The sequence below is a fragment of the Apostichopus japonicus genome, chromosome 8 (genome assembly GCF_037975245.1).
Source record: "Apostichopus japonicus isolate 1M-3 chromosome 8, ASM3797524v1, whole genome shotgun sequence".
Taxonomy (NCBI): domain Eukaryota; kingdom Metazoa; phylum Echinodermata; class Holothuroidea; order Aspidochirotida; family Stichopodidae; genus Apostichopus; species Apostichopus japonicus.
Window position 1 is genome coordinate 11,963,672 of NC_092568.1, and position 22,125 is coordinate 11,985,796.

General features: G+C 36.7%; 2 protein-coding genes across 3 annotated transcripts; one reads left to right on the plus strand and one right to left on the minus strand.

The window, feature by feature from the left end:
- The first annotated feature begins 3,694 nt into the window (after positions 1-3,694).
- LOC139970673 (2-oxoisovalerate dehydrogenase subunit alpha, mitochondrial-like) lies at positions 3,695-14,632 on the plus strand. Of its 2 annotated transcripts, XR_011794187.1 has the most exons (11): positions 3,695-3,854; positions 4,388-4,518; positions 5,121-5,256; positions 5,719-5,827; positions 7,332-7,493; positions 8,446-8,590; positions 9,169-9,230; positions 10,009-10,150; positions 10,666-10,837; positions 11,327-14,485; positions 14,525-14,632. XR_011794187.1 is itself a non-coding variant. In XM_071976560.1 (10 exons), the coding sequence occupies exons 1-10, from the start codon at positions 3,747-3,749 to the stop codon at positions 11,504-11,506; spliced, it is 1,347 nt and encodes a 448-aa protein (XP_071832661.1). In that variant the 5' UTR covers positions 3,695-3,746; the 3' UTR covers positions 11,507-14,632. The 2 variants fall into 2 exon arrangements, 1 of the variants encoding a protein (XP_071832661.1); XM_071976560.1 differs by having other exon boundaries at positions 11,327-14,632.
- On the minus strand, positions 13,997-21,740 carry LOC139970674 (DNA repair protein RAD51 homolog 1). The gene is made up of 10 exons (XM_071976561.1): positions 21,551-21,740; positions 21,208-21,342; positions 20,429-20,566; positions 19,905-20,022; positions 19,105-19,196; positions 18,662-18,756; positions 17,766-17,879; positions 17,322-17,451; positions 16,294-16,415; positions 13,997-15,628 (listed from the first exon to the last, which is right to left on the minus strand). The coding sequence occupies exons 2-10, from the start codon at positions 21,289-21,291 to the stop codon at positions 15,505-15,507; spliced, it is 1,017 nt and encodes a 338-aa protein (XP_071832662.1). The 5' UTR covers positions 21,292-21,342; positions 21,551-21,740; the 3' UTR covers positions 13,997-15,504.
- Between the last annotated feature and the right edge of the window lie 385 nt (positions 21,741-22,125).

A 22,125-nucleotide genomic window follows, 5' to 3' on the forward strand; every position in this document is an offset into this window, starting at 1 on the left:
AGAGTCTGGGATTTTCAATATGAATGAATTTACAAGAGGATTACAATGTTATTATAAATATCCATTTCACATAATAGTTCAGAAATGAGTTTAAATGAGTAAAATATGGAGTGAGCGGTTCTAATTCTCAATTAAACATTTGATGTATACGTTTTGATTGGAAGTTTCGTGGTTGGATCACTATTTTTTATTATACCATATGTTGATATTAAATTGTTGAAATGCAATCGGATTGTAACCTGCTTGCAGTTGTATTCTCCGTATGCATGTTTTCCTTCTGTTCACGAGCCTCCGCTATTCTTTCATAATCAGTCGCTTTTATTATGTACACCTGAAACATAACGAATTTATGTATGAGAACTATGGGATAAACACGTCCACTTCTTGCATAGATTGGGTACCCCTGATTGCACAATAAATCAGTGAGGCATGTTTTTTCTTTGTGTAGGCCGACTGATAGTAACTTTCAATAAAGAGAAAAAACGGGGAATGTCAAATGCAGGAGCGTATCCAGTGTTGCGCAGAGGGGCGCGCGCCCCAGTTTAGCCCCCTTACCCCCACCCCCCCCCCCCCAAAAAAAACCCATCAAAATGTACACCTATGACGCTGTAGTATACAACAGTTATACAATACTTCTTATTTGTTCAGGTAAATGTCCTATCAATATGACTGGTAATTTAGAACTATATACTGTGGATAGGTCTGATATGATATCCCCACAACTTCGACTATTGGCTATTAAGACACCTGACTGAGAGATTTCGTTTAACGATGAATTATAAATTATGATTGGTTAATTGAGTGTGCGTACACACTGTGCTTAATTAAGATCGAATTTCGCTCCGTTAGCGTAAGCATTACATACAAATTAATGATGAGAGTCATGTTCCGAGCTGTGCCGACCAGCAGTTTCTGTATTTCTTGTAGTACAAGTCAATCACATTGCTATGTCCAACGACACGATCGTACAAATTAGAAAATAACTTCGTCGAATTAAGAATTGCTTATAATCGAAAGAACCTGTGCTTATTCGAATGAAGAAATGTTCGTACACATTAGCAACATTCAATGTTTAATCATCGTTCGATCCGGATTATCATCGGACGAAGATACTTTCTTATATAGTGTATCATTAAAGGAGCATAATATCATCCTTTTAGACTTAAACGTTTATTTTTAAAGAATTTTAATGCATACACTCGGATTTCCCCTAATGTTGGCCACTTTGACGGATACATGATCATAATTACTGGCTATATCAAAATTTTGCATCTTAAAAGACTAGAATAAATCTTTGGAAAATGTGCGAAGTCACTAATCGAGAAACGACTCAAAGTTGCAGTATATAGGCTTACTCGCGCATACGTATACTACAGGAGCCTTAATGTTATACAGAAGCCAAATCTACCTTCGTACGTATATTTGCCGATTTTCTTTGGAATTGCTCGAGACAAATTAGGCCTAGCTGCGTATTAATAATTCTACGACATGTTTTACGATGTTCTTCACTTTCATTTGATGGAAGAAGATCAGAGTTCATACTGCACAGAGATATAAGTTTCCAATGTGTATCTGCCTAACCTTAGTTTGTAGAAAATATTGATGTTGTAGTCTTCACAAGTATGGAGACATAAAAAAGGCGCTCATAGTGGCGAGTGAATTTTGCGTTTGGCGAGTAGATTTTTAGTCACGCTCGCTAAATGGCGACTACCTTTAAAAATATTTGTCGAGGTATGATACTTATCCACTTCATGATTGATATTTTTTCCCCAATATAATAGTCACGCTATGTTAATTATGTGTGTAACGGGACACCAAGCATGTATGACGAGAGGTCCCTTCTGCGGTCAAGGGGCGACAACCGGGACATGCGGGAAAGAGCATTTGCTGATTTTAATATAATATATTGCAGGAAAAGTGAAGATTACAAATAGGAAACCATGACATATATAATCCCCGGGGCCCAACATACGGTTTCTACGATTCTGACAACTAGATTGTCACCGACAAATTAGTTAGATCCCTTGTTATGAATGACACATGACCATTTCACCTTTCAGCATTCCAAATCTACTGAGGAGAGAAATTTCAAGACCTGCATTTACTCCCAAAGTATGCTCCCACGGTTGTTCATTTGTCAACGTGCTAGTAAGAATTTAAATCCTATCTCGAGTATTACCATAAAAAAAAAAAAAAATCGATGAACTAAATATAAAAGTCTTCATAAAATGCCTGCCTCTCTCGCCTTAACTTATGCATAAAGTTGAAGATACCGACCAGAATAGAATATGAATGGAAGCGAAATCATGGTGAACTTAGAAAACAAAGCAGGAAGTTTACTTATAGGTCTAAATGATATGGCAAAAATCAGCACTACTTTTAGCGGAAGCTTTATGCATCAAAGATGGCAAACTTCATATATCTATATCGAATGAATATATGCATTATAGGCGACGAACGATAAGGGAACTCAGACGGAGCCTTGGCACACGCTACTGAAGTAATACCGAAGAACAGAAGGATAACCGCTGAATAACCAACCAATGTGTAAAATAAAGTTCGTCTAGCCTTTTCTAGGTTAGTAACTTTGGAATATTTTGAGTGTACCCTTTACGACATTGAATGTGTACTGTCGGCCACGGGTGCAATTAACTCCATGGGCGTAGCCAGGGTTTGCAAAGTTGTAAGCACGACTTTCTGAGCGGAGCGCCACCAACAGTTGGCGCGGAGCGTACAAGAAAATTTTTGGTTTTGCAAACCCCCCAGATGGCCGGAAACGGCCCTTCCGAGTGTTTATTTTGGTTCCCAGGCCTCTTGCTAACTTGAGACACCTCATTCAATATCACTTTTAAACCCCCAAAAACAAACGAGTTAAAATAGTACGTAATTCAATACTACATAATTTGTTTAAAAGTAGCAAGGTACATGTACAGAGTAGTCTTACTTTTCAACTTCTGATACTTGTAGATACAAAGATAGGCCAGAAATGTCTTTGATACAACTATAGCCAGTAATTTTCTTTGATACAACTGTAGCTAGTAAATGTTTATCGAAAGGCTGTTTTGGAACTTGGAACGCCGATCGTGACAACAACAGGCCACAAAGTGCTGCAGCTCTATACATATAGCCTAAAGTCTGTTAATCAACGATAGGCTTATTTGACTGTGGAATGTATCTCAACTGAAATTTTATCTGCGTAAACGGGTTCTTAACTAGATGTTAAAAAACTGACAAGATCGTATCCTTGTCTTTTTCTGCGGGTAGAGTGTTGAATGAAACGGCACGCGATATGAATGACAGCCTAGTTGACAGAAGAATAGGTCACCTAATTTAGCCATATGCTTGCCACGTTCATTTCAATAGTTTTTCCTGTCTAGACTCTTAACTCGTCCAGCAAGCTTATGGATTTGAATTATGGGTGTTTTCATAAAAAAAAGATAACTTGGTCAAAGAAAGTGTAGGCCCTGGCCTACAGTACTACATACTTGCTACGCCCCTGAACTCAACTGCAAAAATAGAAATTACTCTGAAACCAACTGCTTGCTTGAAAAACATTATGCGATCTGATATTGTGTAAATGAAAACTTGGTAACGTAACTGCTGTCAACGTGTTATAACATAACATTAAAATTATGAACATTTGCATAAATTTGGTATGATGGTTTACCGCACATGGTGCTAATACGGCTTTAGCCTTTAACTAATATGTCATTCTGGTCACCTGTCACTACAAGCTTAAAGAAAAAATGTCTCTCCGTGGATTTCTGAGAATTTCCCCCCATTTGCGTCAATTTCGATGCATGCGGTCTGTTCCCACAAATATAAGGCATAATGCACGACTCTTGTCTGCTACAGTAAGCAGATTCTCTGTTTCAACCATCACTTCAGATTTCAATTAGTGATAAGGCCCTATAGACTAAATCATATTGTTTAACGTTAGGCCTAGTGTTATGCCCAGGGTTTAGGCCTAACGTAATACAACTTCAATTTGACTTGGCGGATGGGGTCCCAAGTTGCGTGCATTATCCCGAATAGCTTAGGATTGTCCTTTGTGCTTTGCATAAAATAGCATTATCGTATCAATAACATCGGCAATCCTACCAAACATTAACTGGGCTAGTAACATGCGGTGATTACTGTCAGCATCTGCCGAATATGTTACTGTAATAACATGTACTAGTTAATGCTGAAGTTGGCACAAATAAACATTAATTACAACTGGTTTTATAGGCCAAGCTACTTTAGTACTTGTGTGATGTTGAATTTGCTCCTTAACTTGTGAAGCTCTCAGGTTTTTACATAGATATCTCTTAATTATTTATATACATGTTACGAATGAAATTTATGATATTAGAAATTAATGTCGATGGAATTGTTTCATTTTCAGTCAGCATTGCGGTCTGATATGGCTATCCCCAGTGATGATGACAAATCCCAGTTTCCAGGATCTAAGTCTACTTTCACAGAAAAGCTTGAGTTTCTCCAGCCTGATCTGTATGATGGAATTCCAGTTTACAGGTGAAAATGTGAAGCTCTATTTGCTATTAAGCTATTGCTGTAATTCATTTTGAAAGGTATATGTTATGTAGTGGGAATGTAGTTACTACTATGCAAAGCAAATTTCAAGAAAAATCATTTGCATGGAAGAAAATTGGTATGAGATAAGTAGCAAACCAAAAGGAAAAGGCCTTGTTTTTATCCACCAAAAAAAATTGGCAACCAGTGCATTTCAGTATGTGGTGTGTTATGTCAATTCTTTCAATATCGTTTGTAATTGAAGATCACTTCTAACCTGCTTTCAAATTGCTGTATGAACCACAATTACTGGTATCTATAAAGTGAAGCCCCTCTAGAGTCATCCAGTATCATGCACAGCCCTCAGTACAGCTTTCACATTAAACCTTGCAGGATCTTAATATGATGAAGGTGTTGAATGGAATGTTGTACCCCTGGCAAGCACTAAGAATGATTTTCATTTATATAGCTGTTTTATCATAGTCTATGGATATTAAATATGTAATGTCAAATAATGAAATTAAAGTTTTGCTTTCTAGCAATCTGTGGATAATGTTATTGATGGCTCCCCACCCTGAACATGCTGCATTTTCTTTGATCCACAGAGTAATGGATAGAAATGGTGATGTTATAGTACCCAGCCAAGATCCTGGTTTGGACCAGGAAACCATCGTCAAAATGTACAAAACCATGACATTATTGAATACTGTGGATAAGATCCTGTATGAATCACAGAGACAGGTAGGATATGGCAAAATTAAAATCAGTTTGATAATTATTGAAAATAAATTCAAAGCATGATGAGCTGGCCTTTTACTTTAGACACTCGAAGAAGATATCTTCAAATCTATAACACAAGGTATCGAAATTATCGAAGCTGTCCACTTTTTCTTGAAATTCATCTTTTTGAAGGATTCTTTCTTTTCGACTCACTTCTTTTGAACGAGATGAACGAGGGCCTTGAAGCATGTATGTGTCTATTTGTTTTTTTTACATCACATATTTCTAATATATGCCCAAGTATGGTTTTGTTTTGTGAAGTGGTCTTGCTGAACCAAGAGCAATGTTGCTCCATGTAGGTTTCAAAACAGATCTTTGATGCTGTGGAAAACATTGGGTAATAGAAATGCAGACTTCACAGGAAATGCTGTCCTTGAGTCAGATTTTAATGAAACCGTTTTGAACTTTTTTCACCCCACACAGGGAAGGATATCATTCTACATGACCAATTACGGAGAAGAGGGAACACATATTGGAAGTGCTGCGGCGCTGGATGCAAGGGACATTGTATTTGGCCAGTACAGGGAAGCAGGTAAACGGTGGTAACCATGGGGCAATGTAAAGATTTTGATGCTGCTTTTCCTATGAATGTCTGTTCAAATATTCCTTTAAGTAAGTGTGTCATGGTAGTCAGTATCATCGCATTTCTATACGTATGTGACTTTGATACATTCTAATGAGAGATGTTCAAATGGTGCTCGTTGTTTATTTGAAAATTGTACATCGATTTCAGTTGTTATGCTTAGCCACTTTCTTTAAAGACTAACCATTGTCACAAATTAATTTTGATATGTTGTAGATCATTAAAAAAAATGAAAGTGGCTGGACTACTTAGTCTAATACACAGAGCTTTAGTTAAGATCTTCAGATGTAAAGCTTAACAGGAAATAAACCATATAGCACCATACAGTTTACCGGTGCTATTTGAACATAAACCGTATAGCACCATATACCAGTGCTGTGGCCGAGCGGATAAAGACGGTGGCATTTGAAGTAATGAGGCTTAGCAATCGGGTGGTTCGGGTGCGATACCCGGCCGGTTCATAGTAATGTGGGTATTTCATCCAAGAGCAATCTACACTTTTCCCATCTGAAATGACTTTCTAAAATTGAAAAGATTCCAAATTTGAGTTAAATTGTTGAATTGGAAGCAACCCGATGTGTAAGTTGTAATCCATAAGCCCTTGCAGGTTTCTCCCACATTTTTGGTCACTTAAACATCATAAAAATAACTGCTGATTAGCATAATTATTAAATGTCTTATGGCCTCAAATAACATGCCTGCATAATGTTATGAAAATATTCTTGGATAAATGGCGTTGAAAAGCCATCCGAATTGGTGTCTTTGTTAATACGAGGTTGAAGAAAGATATTTTGGTTGAGTTATTGAAATTTATAAATTAAAAAATTCCTTTTAACATTAAACTTTGCAAGCAGTACTGAGCAGACAAAGTCAGCAGACTGGATAAGCTATAGGAAAGATAAGTTACAATGTTCCTTTCCTTTTACTGTAACATGTCAAGCTATAAATTCTACATGCAATCATCCTTCAAAACTAGAGTGTGCCGTCATGAAGTCTGTTAGCCAAACAAGAAAGGTCACGAAAAGCAGATTCTTTGTGGGATGTTTTGTTTTATTTTGTAAAGATGGCCACGAATGTTGACAGGCACAGTTGAGAGACACATTTTGAGTTTCACTCACTTTCCTTGCCCACAGATTAGAAATGTTCCTTGATGATAATAAACTAGACTAAAAAACCAACCTGGAATCCAAACTTACTGATGCTATTGCCCAGACCAACACAATTATATATTAAGTGAAGTGCAGTAAGAAATAAAAAATGAAATTTAAGAAGAAATTAGTTAGTAGAAAAACTTGAAATTTCATCATCCTCTTACTCCTCAGTTCATCCTGTTTTCTTTCAGAATTGTAAGATAAATATATTTTAACATTAACACCCATCTACTAAAATTATATAGTTATGAGTCGTTTCACTCATATACACATTTGTCTTATTTTTTACTTTCTACCCAAAGGTGTATTATTATGGAGGGGTTTCAGACTAGACGAGGCTATGAATCAGTGCTACGGCAACGTAAAGGATTTGGGGAAAGGAAAACAGATGCCAGTCCATTATGGATCAAAAGATCTTAACTTCTACACCATATCATCTCCCTTAGCAACACAGATGCCTCATGGTAAGTACAATTAAAATGAAAAAGAGATCACTTCTTGCTATATCTTTCCATAGCCACCAGAGGTGATTTATTGGTAGAGATTTAAATTGGAAATTGAGCAACTGTTCAAATATTTGTAATGAATTGTTGATTCTTCCAGTTACTAACAACAGAAAGATGCCAAAGTAAAACAAATCCATAATAGCTGTCATTATATTATAGTGCTACGACATTTAAGAAAGTCCTGTCTTTTAAATAGACCAAGTGACAATCAAAAAGACTGTAAAATTGTTATCATGCATAGCTGATATGGAATAATTTTTTGAGTAATTAAAATATCCCTGTGTCAATAGAAAATTATTTAAAAAAGTATTGAAAGGAGCAAAGACATTTTTGTACTACAGAATGGTACCCAATTCCTCAGTAGCACAGAAAGCAAACAACATTGTACTACAGAATGGTACTTAATTTCTCAGTAACACAGAAAGCAAAGAAAGTTTTGTTCATTATATCTCAAATTAGCCATCTCTTTGCAGGAGTGCTTGTTTATTAGATCTGATATCTTGCTTATCAAGAGTCACTCCAAGATTAATGTATGTCGTCCAGTTACAGAGTTGTTGACAATTGTCAATTCATAATCATGGACGTTAAATGTGAATGTAAGAGACTGACTTCGGTCAGCTTGCGGCTTTGATAAGCCAATGAGGCTTCTTCGCGAGTTCCTGCTTGCAGGATGATCTAAAATACATACATACATACATACATACATACATACATACATACATACATACATACATACACACATACAAGTGGGATTGGGTCGCATAGACCCTCTATACCACCCCCGTCCTCCATCTCCCAAACGCACACATTTTTCACACTGAGCTGAGTAAGATGCATGAGATGAAGTAACCAACAAGCAATGGAATGGAAGGTTTGATAAGAGATTTTTAACTTTTGGTTTTTTGAACAGCTTCTGGTGCAGCATATGCTATTAAGAGAGCTGGTTTGGATATCTGTGTCATTTGCTACTTTGGTGAAGGCGCTGCTAGCGAGGGGGATGCTCACGCAGCCTTTAACTTTGCTGCAACGCTAGACGCACCTGTCATATTTTTTTGGTAGGTATATGTTTTGTTTATGTACATATATATATTTATATATATAATTGCAATATATTGAAAAATATATATGTATAGATATAGATATATGCAATAACAGTAGACATATGTCATAATGTCCAAATCTGGTGAGAGGCTTTCATGGGCCTGTGACAAAAAAAGACCCTTAAGAAACATGAACCCTGTTAAAAATGTTAGCATTGCCTTTGTTTGTTTTCATTCTTGTGTATGTCTTTAAGACACCTTTTCAAATAGCAATTCCTATTTGATAGCATAAAATGCCCAAAAATTTGCATAATGGTTTGCATGCAAGATTTGCCTTAATACTACCTTCACAGATAGAGACAACAGATCCTATTGTCAGGTTTCAGTGCTTGTTTAAATTCCATGAAAGTATCCCCAATTTCAGTAATATTAGGGGACTTTGAAATACTTGGTATTGTGCAAACATAAACAACCATCCCTGATTCCATATCTGTGGTTATGACTTTAAATTTGACCAATTGTTGGACATATCAAATGCAGTAATCTCTCTCTCCTTCAAAGCCAACCAACTTTTTGTTTTTGCTTCTCACCAGTCGAAATAATGGATATGCCATATCAACGCCAACTAAAGAACAGTACAGGGGTGACGGCATTGGTGAGTTTTACATTAACAGTTTGAACGGCAAGAACTGTAGCAGTAATCAATCAGTCTGTAAAACTGAAGACCACAAACTCTCATCTTGTTTGACGTTAAGTTCAATTTCCTGCTTATCCCTCAAACAGTTTGCCTATCTCACTTCCTTTACTCACAAAAGGTCACAAATACTTGTATTTGTGAGGTGTCCTGGCTGAACTTTGACCCTCTTACGAACCATTCGATGTCAAATAAGCAGAGTAGACATGTTAGCTTTGAAGTAGTATCTTTCAGCATCTTCTATAGTTTAGTAGGTTTTAGTCTCTTTACCTGTATGCTTAAATAAATTGCTGGTTTGAATGTTAGGCCAAGCGATGAAATCAAATATAAATAAAGTGATGGGACACCGTCTCTATATAGTCAAGAGATTCATGGAGTTGTGACAAATTAAAATGGTCTGTATTTAGCACGTTCTTAGCCGTATATGTCATGCCTCATAAATATACTGCAATGGTCTGTCGATCTATTTCCAAACCAATGAATGATATGACTAATTTCATCAATTGTATTGTGATTTCCGGTAGACTTTTAACGAATAAATGTTCACAGGTCCTCCAATCTCTCCTCCTTTGTTTGAGTTTTGTACTAAGAGATTGGGCAAAGTTAAAGCAACAAACGGCCGTAATGCTGTGCCAACTCCCACTTATAACCATTGGCAAACCTGCAATACTGATTCTTGAAAATGACAAATTTGTCAACCCCTTTAAACCTGCTTATTTTGATGTGCGTATTTCCCCAGCCATCAGAGGTCCAGCTTACGGCATCACCACGATACGAGTGGACGGCAACGACGTATTTGCCGTCTATAACGTAGTCAAAGCAGCCAGGAGATTAGCAGTGGAAGAAAGCAAACCTGTACTGATTGAAGCAATGACCTACCGGTAAATAGATCTGACTCTGTTGTAGGAATTAAAAATTAAAATGAGTGCCCTTGTTAGTACAAGCCCTGTACTATATACGGCAGTAAATTTTTATCTACATTGTCTATTTTTCTTGGTCCATTATCTCTTTATCCTTTACATGCAAATTTATCTTAACATAATTTCTTAATTTTCATGAATGATTTTGGTCGGGGCCAAGTTGCTTTTAGAGTTGGTCATCAATGTATCGTTCAGTTGTTATCTATACAAAAATAAATGAAAGAACAATGATCAACTGACAGTCTGTGAATTTAAAGAACAAAGAAATTTCTTGGCTGGAACAGTATTCAAACCAATGACCTCAAGAGTGCAGCCCTCTACCCACTGAGCCATCTCGCCTACAGTTGGTGACAATTCCTCTATAGCTAATTTTTTAACTTGATACATTTTATACAGTGTCATGATTTAGTATACTGATGTGGGTCTTGATTATTTTTATTTTTTTTAATTTATTTTTTGGGTTCTCAATTTTTCAGAGTGGGTCATCACAGCACCAGCGATGACTCTTCAGCTTACCGGTCAGTGGATGAGGTCAGGTACTGGGATAAAGAGGACCACCCCATTGGTAGACTGAGGAGGTACATGATCAATAAAGACTACTGGGATGAAGACAAAGAGAAGACCTGGATGCAGGAATCAAGGAGAAATGTGAGTCAACTACAACCTACAAGGTGTAAGAAAGGGGGAAAAAAAACACAAGATGGCAAATAATTGTTGTGAAATGGGGATATATTCATATCGGCTCCAAATAGATTCTTGTGTCACTACAGTTATTCTTGGATACTAAGAATCCACAAATTTCAATATTTTTCAGTTCCAACTCATAAAGTAAAGTGACTGTACTCAAGTTTTGTTTTGCAGTAATGTTCTACTACATTGTTTTTGTTGGTACAGCAGGGAATTCCATATATATTCAAATAAGCAGGATTACCCATATTAGAAATATGTTTGTATTTGTTCTATGGCATACATGTAATAAAAAACCTTTTTTGGCCGTCAAGTTTATTCCAAAGCTACAGGCTGTAGAGTCCTGTGTGTACTGTTTTGTGTTAAACATTAAATTACAATTATTCAATACTGTACTTTTTTTAGGTACACCACTGTTATCAGCCAAGGTGTTCTTTTTTATCCCCATAGGTACTGGAAGAGTTTGCGAAGGCAGAAACTTTAAAGAAACCGAGCCCCACAGAGATGATGACTGATGTCCTGGATTCTCTGTCACCGAACCTGGAGAGGCAGCTAGAGAAGATGAAGAAACATGTGGAGGAATACAAGGAACATTACCCAGTGAGCAATTTCGAGGAGATGAAAGATTGATCTCACGCCAACAAGAACAAGGTCCATGAGTATTACCCGCTCTGTCAGCCCCCTCCTCTCCTCCTCCTCAATTGTGACGACAGACCACGTTTTGAAGTCAAATTTATTTATCTGTGAATAACTTCTTGGGCAGAGAAAAAAACTCTTTTGGGGCTGCTTTGACTTCCTTTCTCTTAAAAGGGAATTTGCAATAAGAGATATTTTGGTGCTTGGTACTTTTCTGTTTTGTTCAGTTCATCTTAAAGGGCTTAAAGGAGCATATTGTGTTTGAACAATAAAAGAATATATATTCTGGGAGAAAGAGAATTGTCATCCAACACACATTGGTAACATTTAATGAGATAATGAAAATCAAATAAAGCAATTTTCTCTCTTCAGGTATACTTTAATATTACACAAACTTTAATCATTTCTCTAAGTGCAGTGACCATATTTAAATGGCTTTTGCTGTGAGTTAATCCACTGACACATTTAAGACCACTGATGTAGTACATTTAAATATAGATCACTATATATTACACATATTTATTATTAACTAATGTATATATTACATTTAACTATTGCACAGACGTATAACATGTAAAGTAACGCCACTGACTGACAGTACATTTAAATATCAATGGCCACTGTTTCATTACATTTTACCGTATGAACATTGTCGTAGACATGGAGTATAGTTGGAATTTATTTCAAGCTCCGATAGTGCTTCTGGTTCAAACACAGTATGCTCCTAAGGAATTATCTGTCTTTGGCCTAATCATGTGCGTGAGGTTGTACCTTATAGATAATGATGCACACTGATTCTGTCATGAGGTGGATCATACCTGTGAGGTTGTACCTTATAGTTAAATGATGCAAACTGATTCTGTCATTAGTTGGATCATATCTGTGAGGTTGTACCTTATAGTTAAATGATGCACAAAGATTCTGTCATTAGCCTGCCATGCAGGACTGTTTATCCTGTTCTGTAAGGTAGTAGAAATTTGCCAATTTTAAAGTTATAACATATTTTAATTGAGGGAACTTGGAGAATTGAATATAACTAAGATGAATCACTCAGTTTAAGAACTGGGTCATATTAAATTATTCAACAAAGTTGTTCAAGTGCATTGAGTTAATAGTAAGTTTGACAGCACTGACCCTTTATGCAGAAGCTGTCTTTATTGATATTTTATGTGGTGAATGTTGTCACTATGCTTCAATTTAAAAACAAATATATGCAGGACGTTAGACATGACACCGTGACTCGGACTTCATTTTAGGGGTATTCCAGACAGGCAAGCGGGCAAATGGTGACTTATTTTTATTTGGTAGTATCATATCGTGCCCATCATGCTGTAAAAATTAAATATTGATATTTTTTATGTGAGGAAGGAACAGAATTGAAATTAGGTTTGGTAGGCAGGTTGGAGACAGGGTGTATGCTTAGAAAGTACTGGCGGAACTGCCAAGCAAATAGCGAAGACATCTTTATCAGTCTTCATATGAAACATGGATAAGAGATATGACATTGAAATAAATGATTCAATATAAGAAAAAGTCAACTGTAAGGTATTCAGCCCCTTTCCAAACAATTTGTAAAGACAAATGAGAATGAAGAATAGGGGGGGAAGGGTGTTGTGGGGGGGGGGGTAGGTTGGGTCAATGAGATTGCAGTTAACTGTATTAGTATTTTTAGATGAGTAGCTATGTCATGTTGGCTGGGGAGTTGGGATGGGGAGGATTTCTTCCTGTTGGCAAGGGTTTGACAAACCTTGAGTTTTTGTTGCTATTTTTTTTTTATGTCACTTTTAGCTTTATTTCTTTCTGAAATACAACCTTTCCAATAGCATATAATGCCAGTTACATCCAGAAGATATGCCAGAAGGATTCAGTGTACAGTCACTTGTTTTTCTAACTATATTCTCTGCACAAATGAAAACATGATAAATGGAATGTGACATTGGGTGAAGGTTCTGAAGTTGCTTGTGTAGTGAATTGTTCTTGACTATTTGTTAGTTGTGAATGCCAGTGACACTATGAGAGTACTGGTGAAATATGTATCTGTTACACAGCTACCTGGAAAATACTTGCAATATGAACAGAATTCACAAATTCTATTCTGGTATGTATTGTCTTAGTATTGGCCCAAAATGGTAACCTGTCAAAATTGGTTTCCTGGAGGGCCTAACCATCCAAGTTATTCCCATACACTGAAGAGTGTCTCAGGAACATTGCTTCTCTGGTGGCAGTAAGAGGCCTGTTACAGTTACACTGTCTATGTTATATTTTGAGGCAATACTGGTGACCTTTGAACTTTGATATCCTCTGGAGATATCCATCCATTGTCATAGCATAACAAATGCATGGACAAAAAGAAATGGCTACACGCATTCATTGCATCTGTTTCGTTTTGCTTTTGTCCGTTGTTGCCAATATCTTTGTCTATTTTATCCCTATTCTGTTTTAAATGGAAAATACATATTTAACAAAATGCAACAAAACAAAGCAAAGGTTTCATATAATTTTTTATTTATTTCTCTATGTATGTTACAAAAAGATCATACATTTCAAAAAAATGGTGGGGGGGGGGCAAAAAATCACCAGCAAAACTATTCAGATTGTGTGAAAGTTTGAAGGCTTCACACCAAGGTAAGCAAAGAGAAGAAAGTGAACTACTGTACATGAAGAAATAATCATTAAAATGTGTAAACTTGCTTAGATTAATTTTAAAGAAATATTACAGCTATGAAAGATTGAGAACTTGCAAGAAATGCTAAACAAGTTCAGACCATTTTCCCTTTATCCTGTATTTGTTTAAATAAAAGTTACACAGGCTTATTCTGTACAAAATATTAAAGTGATGATAGAGTTTTCTTGTTTTTTATCTCTTTATGACCATCAAACTCGATGGGTAGTCTTATGATAGAAGCAACGTATTATAGAAACAACTTAAAACAAGAAGCATACAAAGGTAATATCTAAAGGTGCTCAGACAAGGTCACCACACACTCCATTTGGTCACCACAGGTCACCAAGGTCACCAAACACACCATTTACTCCTTGCTCATACTTTTACAGATATGAAAGATATGTTATGAAAACAGGTGACAAGTGATGTGAGTGGTTAGCTGGGTAGAACATAAATCAATTTTATGGGCATTTGTTAATAAGATACTTGGCAAATGACAGAGCAGTGACGCAATCCTGGAATGAGATTACGGAAGAAGGAACCCCTTTCTCCGTGGTCATCTTCTTCTCTTATCGACCTAAAATGTAATCCAGTATGTACTTACAACATGTGTCTACACCTTATATCAAACAGAATGCAACACAAACTTAATTTTCTTCATTGTGGGTAATATTTAATCAATAGTTGTTTGAAATAAATCCCACCATCCTCTCTTAAAAATGATTTGCTTGTCTCTCTCTCTCTCCTTATCTTCCTGTTCCCAGATGCAGCTAATGTTTGTGCTTTCACTGAGCAAGACTGACCATTCCAATACTGAAAAAGAGAACTTAAATTATGTGCTCCGTTCTCATTCAGTAAAAACCAATAAACTCAAAAGTTCTTCAAATCTTGTTGAGCGTAGTTTGCACACAAATGTTAACCTCGTGTTGAGTTTGTCTGCTTTATCCACTTTCCTTGGATTTAACTAAACTACGGCAGGCAGGATAACATTCTACTTCTGATGCTCCATAAAGAGGCACAGACAGCACTGACCAATCCGGTCGAAAGTGTATTCTTAACTTCAGAATTGGGCTATATTGACGAGGGGTCGATGAGGAAATTCCGTCGCATCTTTCAGAAATAATTCCATGTGGATGATTTGAAAAGTATCGACATCTTTATCTTGTGTTAAATCATACACACATCAAAATGCAGATGGGTTTAACCCGTAAATAGACAGTGGGACCCAACCACTCAAGACTGTGTTAAATCTACTAAAACAATTCCTCGCAAGGTCTGAGGAAAAGGAGGGAGCGTATCGTTCATTCTTATCTCACTCTTTTTTTTATCAGTCCTTTGCATCGCCTACGCCGTCCGCATTGATTGCAAACATGGCTTCCGCCTCGGGGAGGCACGGAGAATCGTAGATCTTACAAATCCTTGTCTCTCCTCGGCCCTTCCTGAGATATAATCTGTGAATTAAATGACAGGAGGACTACAGGTTACAGGCTGGTAGAAAGAGTGAAAACTAACGGCAGCTGTGAATGGTGATGACATCTATGTTGAATATTCATGTCCTATGCTAAATATATGCATTAATTATCCTTTGATATTATATCCCTTTTAAGTGTAAATAAGTAATTAACATTATGATTAAACGAGACAGATTGGGTCGTCCGATGTACTAAAGATGCATTTTGTTTTGGGCACAGTCAGATACCATTATACCTAGTTTCTTATATTAACTAGGAAATGAAGGTGGGTAAAGGCATTGAAGACTTGCCCCAAAACGCGTGCCGCGCTCTGAAAAAGTTAACTTTCTGTTGCTTGCAAGTGAAGTTTTCTTCTTGTGGCTACAAAATGCAGACAGTAATGAAACGTGATACCTTGTTATCTTTAGCTGCCCTGAGATATCCATCTCTGTATCGTGTGTACACTTTGCTGTGGGTATTGACCGCAGCTGTAAATACTGACTGTACACTAGTGTCTAATTACCGACGGTATAGCAAGCTGTGTGTGTGTTTCTGGGATCAGTGGTGTCTAACAATTCTGTTACACCTCATTCGAAACTAGGTCAAATTACCGGCATTGGACGTTTCTTTTTGCGCTAGTTTTTACACCCTTTAAAGTCACTTACCTTGTGGTGGAGGCGTGAGCCATGATGTGTCCACCGATGGGTTTCTTGGGATCGGAACTGAACATGGCTGCACCATCTACCTGCGCAACCACTTGATTGGTGATGACGACAGCTACACCAAACTAGAATAATCCAAAGAATTATTGAATGAAAAAAAGCATTGGTGTGAAAAATCTCTCTAATTTGCTGATATGTTTCTTCCAATTTCCAAAGCAAACTTAGTGTTAGTGTCTCTTCTGTAGTATGTCATATATCATAAAACTACAACTGTTGTTAAGGGAGCAGGTACAACTATCAACACTAAGTACAGAGGCAACAACATTGGTAGCAATCAATATCTGGTGAATAGGTAATCACCATTTATTAACCAATTAATAAAATAGGATCTTGAGGAAACTTCTTTGGGGCATTCTAACACCAATTTACTCTTTGATATAGCACCAGTAACTCTAGAAAACCTTTTCTCCGGTCTTCACGAGTCAACTGAACATAGCAAGGCAGTCTACCTGCTAAAAATTAAGCATTAGAAATCATGAAAATAGCTAACACTCCCATCAAAATCCATCAAAGATTGTCCATTTTACAAGTCTTTTCTTAATTCTAGTTTAATTTAGAACTAAACATTATCTAATTATGTTCGTGGCCTTAGGTGGTTTTTCGAAATATTTTATTGTCTTCTTTCAGAAAGAGGAACATCACACTATACAAATGATATAGGGATTAACTAATACTAAGTTCTAAAATAAGGAATTTTAATGAGCACAATACCATGTCATAGTTTGCACGTATTTAATACGTTTCCCAGATTTATCAAAGCTTCAACTGCCTATATCTTGGAAATGAAAAGAGTTTTTCATAAGATTTCAACAGATTTCGAAATGAGATTATCACACAAAACAAATGTACTGAATATGGGGTAAATTGGCTAGGTCTCCAAAGCACTGTAAGTATTGGCTGGTAAGACCCAGAAAATCCAACTGATAGCTCACTGTAAATAAATTTTCTCTTTGCACACTCTGTGATCTTACCTCATCTGCAAGTCTGAGCAAATTTCTCAAAAATCTGGCCATGTGCATCTGCCTCGCAGCCAGTTCACCACGTCCACTGTAATCTGTCCGATAGAGGGCAGTAGCACTATCGACAATTATCAAGGCGTACCTATAAAGATGAACAGGTGAAAGCCTTTATGTGCTTGTTATATGTAAATCCTTCTCACCTCTGAGTCTTAAATTAAGAAATAATTATGTTAACTAAGGTAATTGCAGATATTCTAGTTGTGTCTACAGTGGTAAAAAGCAGCATTTTGAGTTGATTTTGATAAATACTTGATACTGAATCAATGTGTAAAATCCATTTACAAAGCAGCTCCTCAACTTGGTTTGATCAATTCTAGACCCTTTAACTTCTTGTGAGAGATAGTAGAAATAAAAAAAACCTCCCACCACCAGAATTACCATAGTGACATATCTTACCTTGATTCAGCCATCATAGCTGACGCTTGTAGCAGGAGCTGTGTCTGGTGATCTGAGTTGTAAGCTCTGGCATAGGCTACATTATCTAATACATCACTGCCTGATAGGTTGTACCTAACAAGGAGGAAAGAAGATGTAACAACAGGGGTATCATAAATATCTTCCAAATATATCATATTTATTATACCTATTATTATTATTATACCTGAACAGAAAGAAAATACACATTGTGGGTAGAAAGTAATCATTTGCGAACAGGTACATGGATCTTGGAATAGCTGAATCGATGACAAAGAATCCCTCTCAATATGAAACAAAAATTTGGATTATGTTATGAGGAAAATAGGTTTGATATGTGGAGAACACTCAGGATACCCTACTATAGTGTGAACTTCAACAAATGATAACATAAATGTACCATAATGTTACTGAAGTAGTTCCATGTTATACAATACTACAAAACACCACAGATTGTACCATAATGTAGTACCACTACCCATACTGAAACACAGGCATAAACACTACCACCCTATACCTTGTCTCAGGATATACAATATTTACCAAAGTACAACACATGACATGGTGACAGCATAATGTACCACTTCCTATCATTATACCACACTGCAATGCATCACATGACGTAACCAGCCAATAATGTACCACCATGCTTCATGGTGTACCATAATCCAACACATCACATAATCCTATGATGTACCACCTACTGTACCAATGATATACCATAGTTACAGTAACATCACACGATCATACACCAACATACCCCTCTTCCATGGTCATGCTAGGGCACACCATGCGGTCATGACATAAACAGAGCACCTTGCTCTGATTAAACCATACCTTACTACACCAAATGATGATACCGTTTACAGCAACCTTACCTTTCAGCCACAGCCAGCAATCTCTCTGGTCTGAATGTGCCTTCACTGTCGATATATATGCACTTTCCTTCCCCACCTCCGTTATCGATAGGCAACTGAAATAATACAAAAGACATCAGATGGAAAGCTTTTGGATAGAAAATAAAGAAGCAGCAGCCAAAAGGTAATCTATGGGATGTTTTCACTGTTTACAATTGACTAACCCACTAGCATTTGAAATGACAATAAACCATTATATATTCACTGCATTATCAATTGGCAAGTTTAATCAACAAGTAGAAGAGACAGAATTCTTTCAAGCTAAAATATCAGCCAAGATGGACCCTATCAAACTGTTGTGCTACTACACACAAAACACTGTACTTGAATCTTGCAGTCAATGTTAAAAAAAAAAAATAAAAAAAAATTGTTATTAACATTATTTATGTTAGTAATAAGCCTACCTGGCATGTCACTGCTAGGGTATGACAAAGCTGTGTCTTTCCTGTTCTGAATTCTCCAAATATTTCTGTAATCGATCCTGTTTCAATGCCTCCTGGTGGATCAAAGGAAAGAGTACAACATGTATAAACGTGTTCACTTACATCTCAAACTGGCACTAATAATAATAATCCCAAATATAGGCTAGTTTTAAAATCTCAAAATCACATTAAACACAGTAGAAACACTTTCATTTAAATACTAGAAGAATCAGAAATAAACTTCCCTTGGTTTGTATTTCAATAAAATCCAAAGGTCACATTGAGCATGAGAGAAATCCAACATTTGCACGTGTATACGAGCAGTCGGTCTAACCCTAACATATTTCTCACTACAATGTAGCCCTATGATGTTTGTTAACATGCTAGCCTTGAGGTTTCGGCTTCAATATCACTCTTGGGATCCCAACTTTACAGCGATGTGCTTGTGGCAATGTGTGTGTAATACCAAAAGGAATGAGCTACTGACAATGTTTTGCGCTCGAGCTTAAACACAGTATAAGACCTTATGTCTCACTGCAATTTTAATCTCCTCTATCCCTCTTTGACGTTAAGTTCAAAAGACGTTGAGAGGTTATTGTCCTTTTTCCGGTTCTACATTTCAATTGTTACATGTTATTACTGCCTTTATTGCAGTTCAGTACAGTGCAGTACTGTACAGTATATGCAGTAATGTACAGTGCAGTAAACAGAGGTCAGTGCATGTTATCATAATAATGCATAATACAGATGATGTGTCATGAAAAAGTACATCTTTAACAAACCTTGCAATAATTTGTCCAGTTCTTTTGAACCTGAAGTGAGCTGTATAATCTCAGATCTCCTCTGGTGGAACTGTGTTGCTGTAGTGAAACCCATTGGTACTAACTTCATAGATTCAACCTGTTAAGGGGAAACCCATGAGATTGGTCAGAGGAACAGCATGAATAGTAATTCTAATACAGTGGGTTTTTGTTAAATATTTTTTTTTCAAAACTCAGCCCTGGTTCTGTAAAAGTTCACAATTTGTGAGATAATTGGAGGGGTGACAAACTGTGCTCAAAGAAAGTCTGTCAAGCTGAACATTTACAGTGTTAGTAATTTCAGAATCTATAAAAACAACAAACATGTGTAAACTTAACGATGATTTTTGAGGCTTATGAAACAAACGTAAAAGAGGAGGAGGAAAAGAGCTCCAGGAAGAAAGAAGAAGGAAAAGTGAGGAAGAAAAGTTTATGACTTTGTCAAAATTCAAATAATTGTGCACCTGTTACAAATAGTACTGACAAACATGCCAGTCCACTTTTACCTGAATTTTATCTGCTTTGGCTTCACTGATACCTTTTATGTTACACAATTCTTTTTTGGTTGTATATGCGACAGACTCAACTGTGTGAAATCCAGCCTCTTCCAATTTTTTGACATCATTGGAGTTGATTCCTTGAGCCTGGAGAGGCAAACAAAAATAATTAAAGCAATATTACAATCCTTAAAGTTATAACAGTTATTGAAAGCATGATTCCTATGATAATTACAGTAGGTTAACTTTGTCGTTACTGTATGTTCATAGAAACAACTATCAATGCTTTAGTACACACTATAAAGAGCTTTTTAAACCCTCACACACTCATCAATTTATCTCATACAAGCAGTAGGGAAGTTGGGAAAGCTCATTTCAAGTATTTAAAGGAAAAGCTAAAATCTTAACATATATTTCAGAGTTAATGCTTGTGGATTGAATTGTTCATTGCCCACAAATGCTAACCTTAGTTACCATTTTCTGGTGGCTTTATAATTATAGACATGTGGGACCTACATAACTTAAGCTATAAACACAAAAATGGCCAAGTCAAGTCCTACAGTAGGGCCTAGGTCTAATTTGCAGTCACTTAGTACTGCAGGCCTACTGTAGTTTCATCTATATCCTTTCTATTCCCTTACTACTGTTAGACCTATCTGACTGCCATTCTTGTGCTAACCTAGTATTCAAATTTTGATAAGATGCAAAACATTGTCTGAGTTTTGGAATGCAATTCAGCCTAGGTTAAGCTTAATTTACTTCTTTACAGCACTTTACGTTAAGCTCACCTCTAGTCTGGTCACTGGAAGTGGCCCAAGCTCTTCATCTTCCTCTTCAACCATTTCATTTTCTCTCACCATTTGATTTGCCATGTTGAATCAGATCTGTTAACAGACCTTGAAATAAGTTTTCCTGTGATAAGCCTGTTGGATCAGAGCAAATGAGGACAAATAAGGCTCGTAAGTATAGGCTTAACTTCCACCAAGCGTAGCCCGACGAAAGTTAGGTCAGTCTAATTCCACCAATAGGCATAGGGTCTGTATTTATTAACCCCCAGTAAGCCTAGCCTTGTACGACATTATTAAGTCAGCAGGTGCTAAACGCAAAATTTAATTCAAAATAATGTCTCACCTTCTCTGAACGGTCCAGTTCTTCTGACGCTATGTATCCGTTAAATTGTGTCAGTAAGTTACATTTGCTGTCTAGTAATTTTTTGGGATTTGACTCAAGAAATCAAAATACAGACTCGAAAGTTTCTAACTTAGTCCGTAGAAGCATTTTGATATTCGCGCCAGCACAAGATAGGCAATAACATCATATCTTACGAAAGAGAGATAAAGGTCACTATGGTGTGGAACGCCAACCAAGCAAAAAGTATTGTACAAGAAACCAATGGAGTGCTATTGTCTACAATACATGTCAACAGCAGGCAAGTGCGTACACTGACATATATTTGAATATTACTGTTAGTTTTTCAATTGATATGTTTCAAAGAAAAAAGGAAAGATGGCGATAGGTGGTACACTATCTGACGTAATGGCAAACGGTTTTTCATAGCACGTATAAAAGTGTGTAAACCCAAGTTCTGCATTACATGACTAAAGTGGACTATGTTGTTCACATTATTTGCACTAGTTTCCCTGTCATCCCCTGCCCCGGTAAGTACATCCACATGAACGTCTGACCAGGTATGGTAAGAGGAGGTT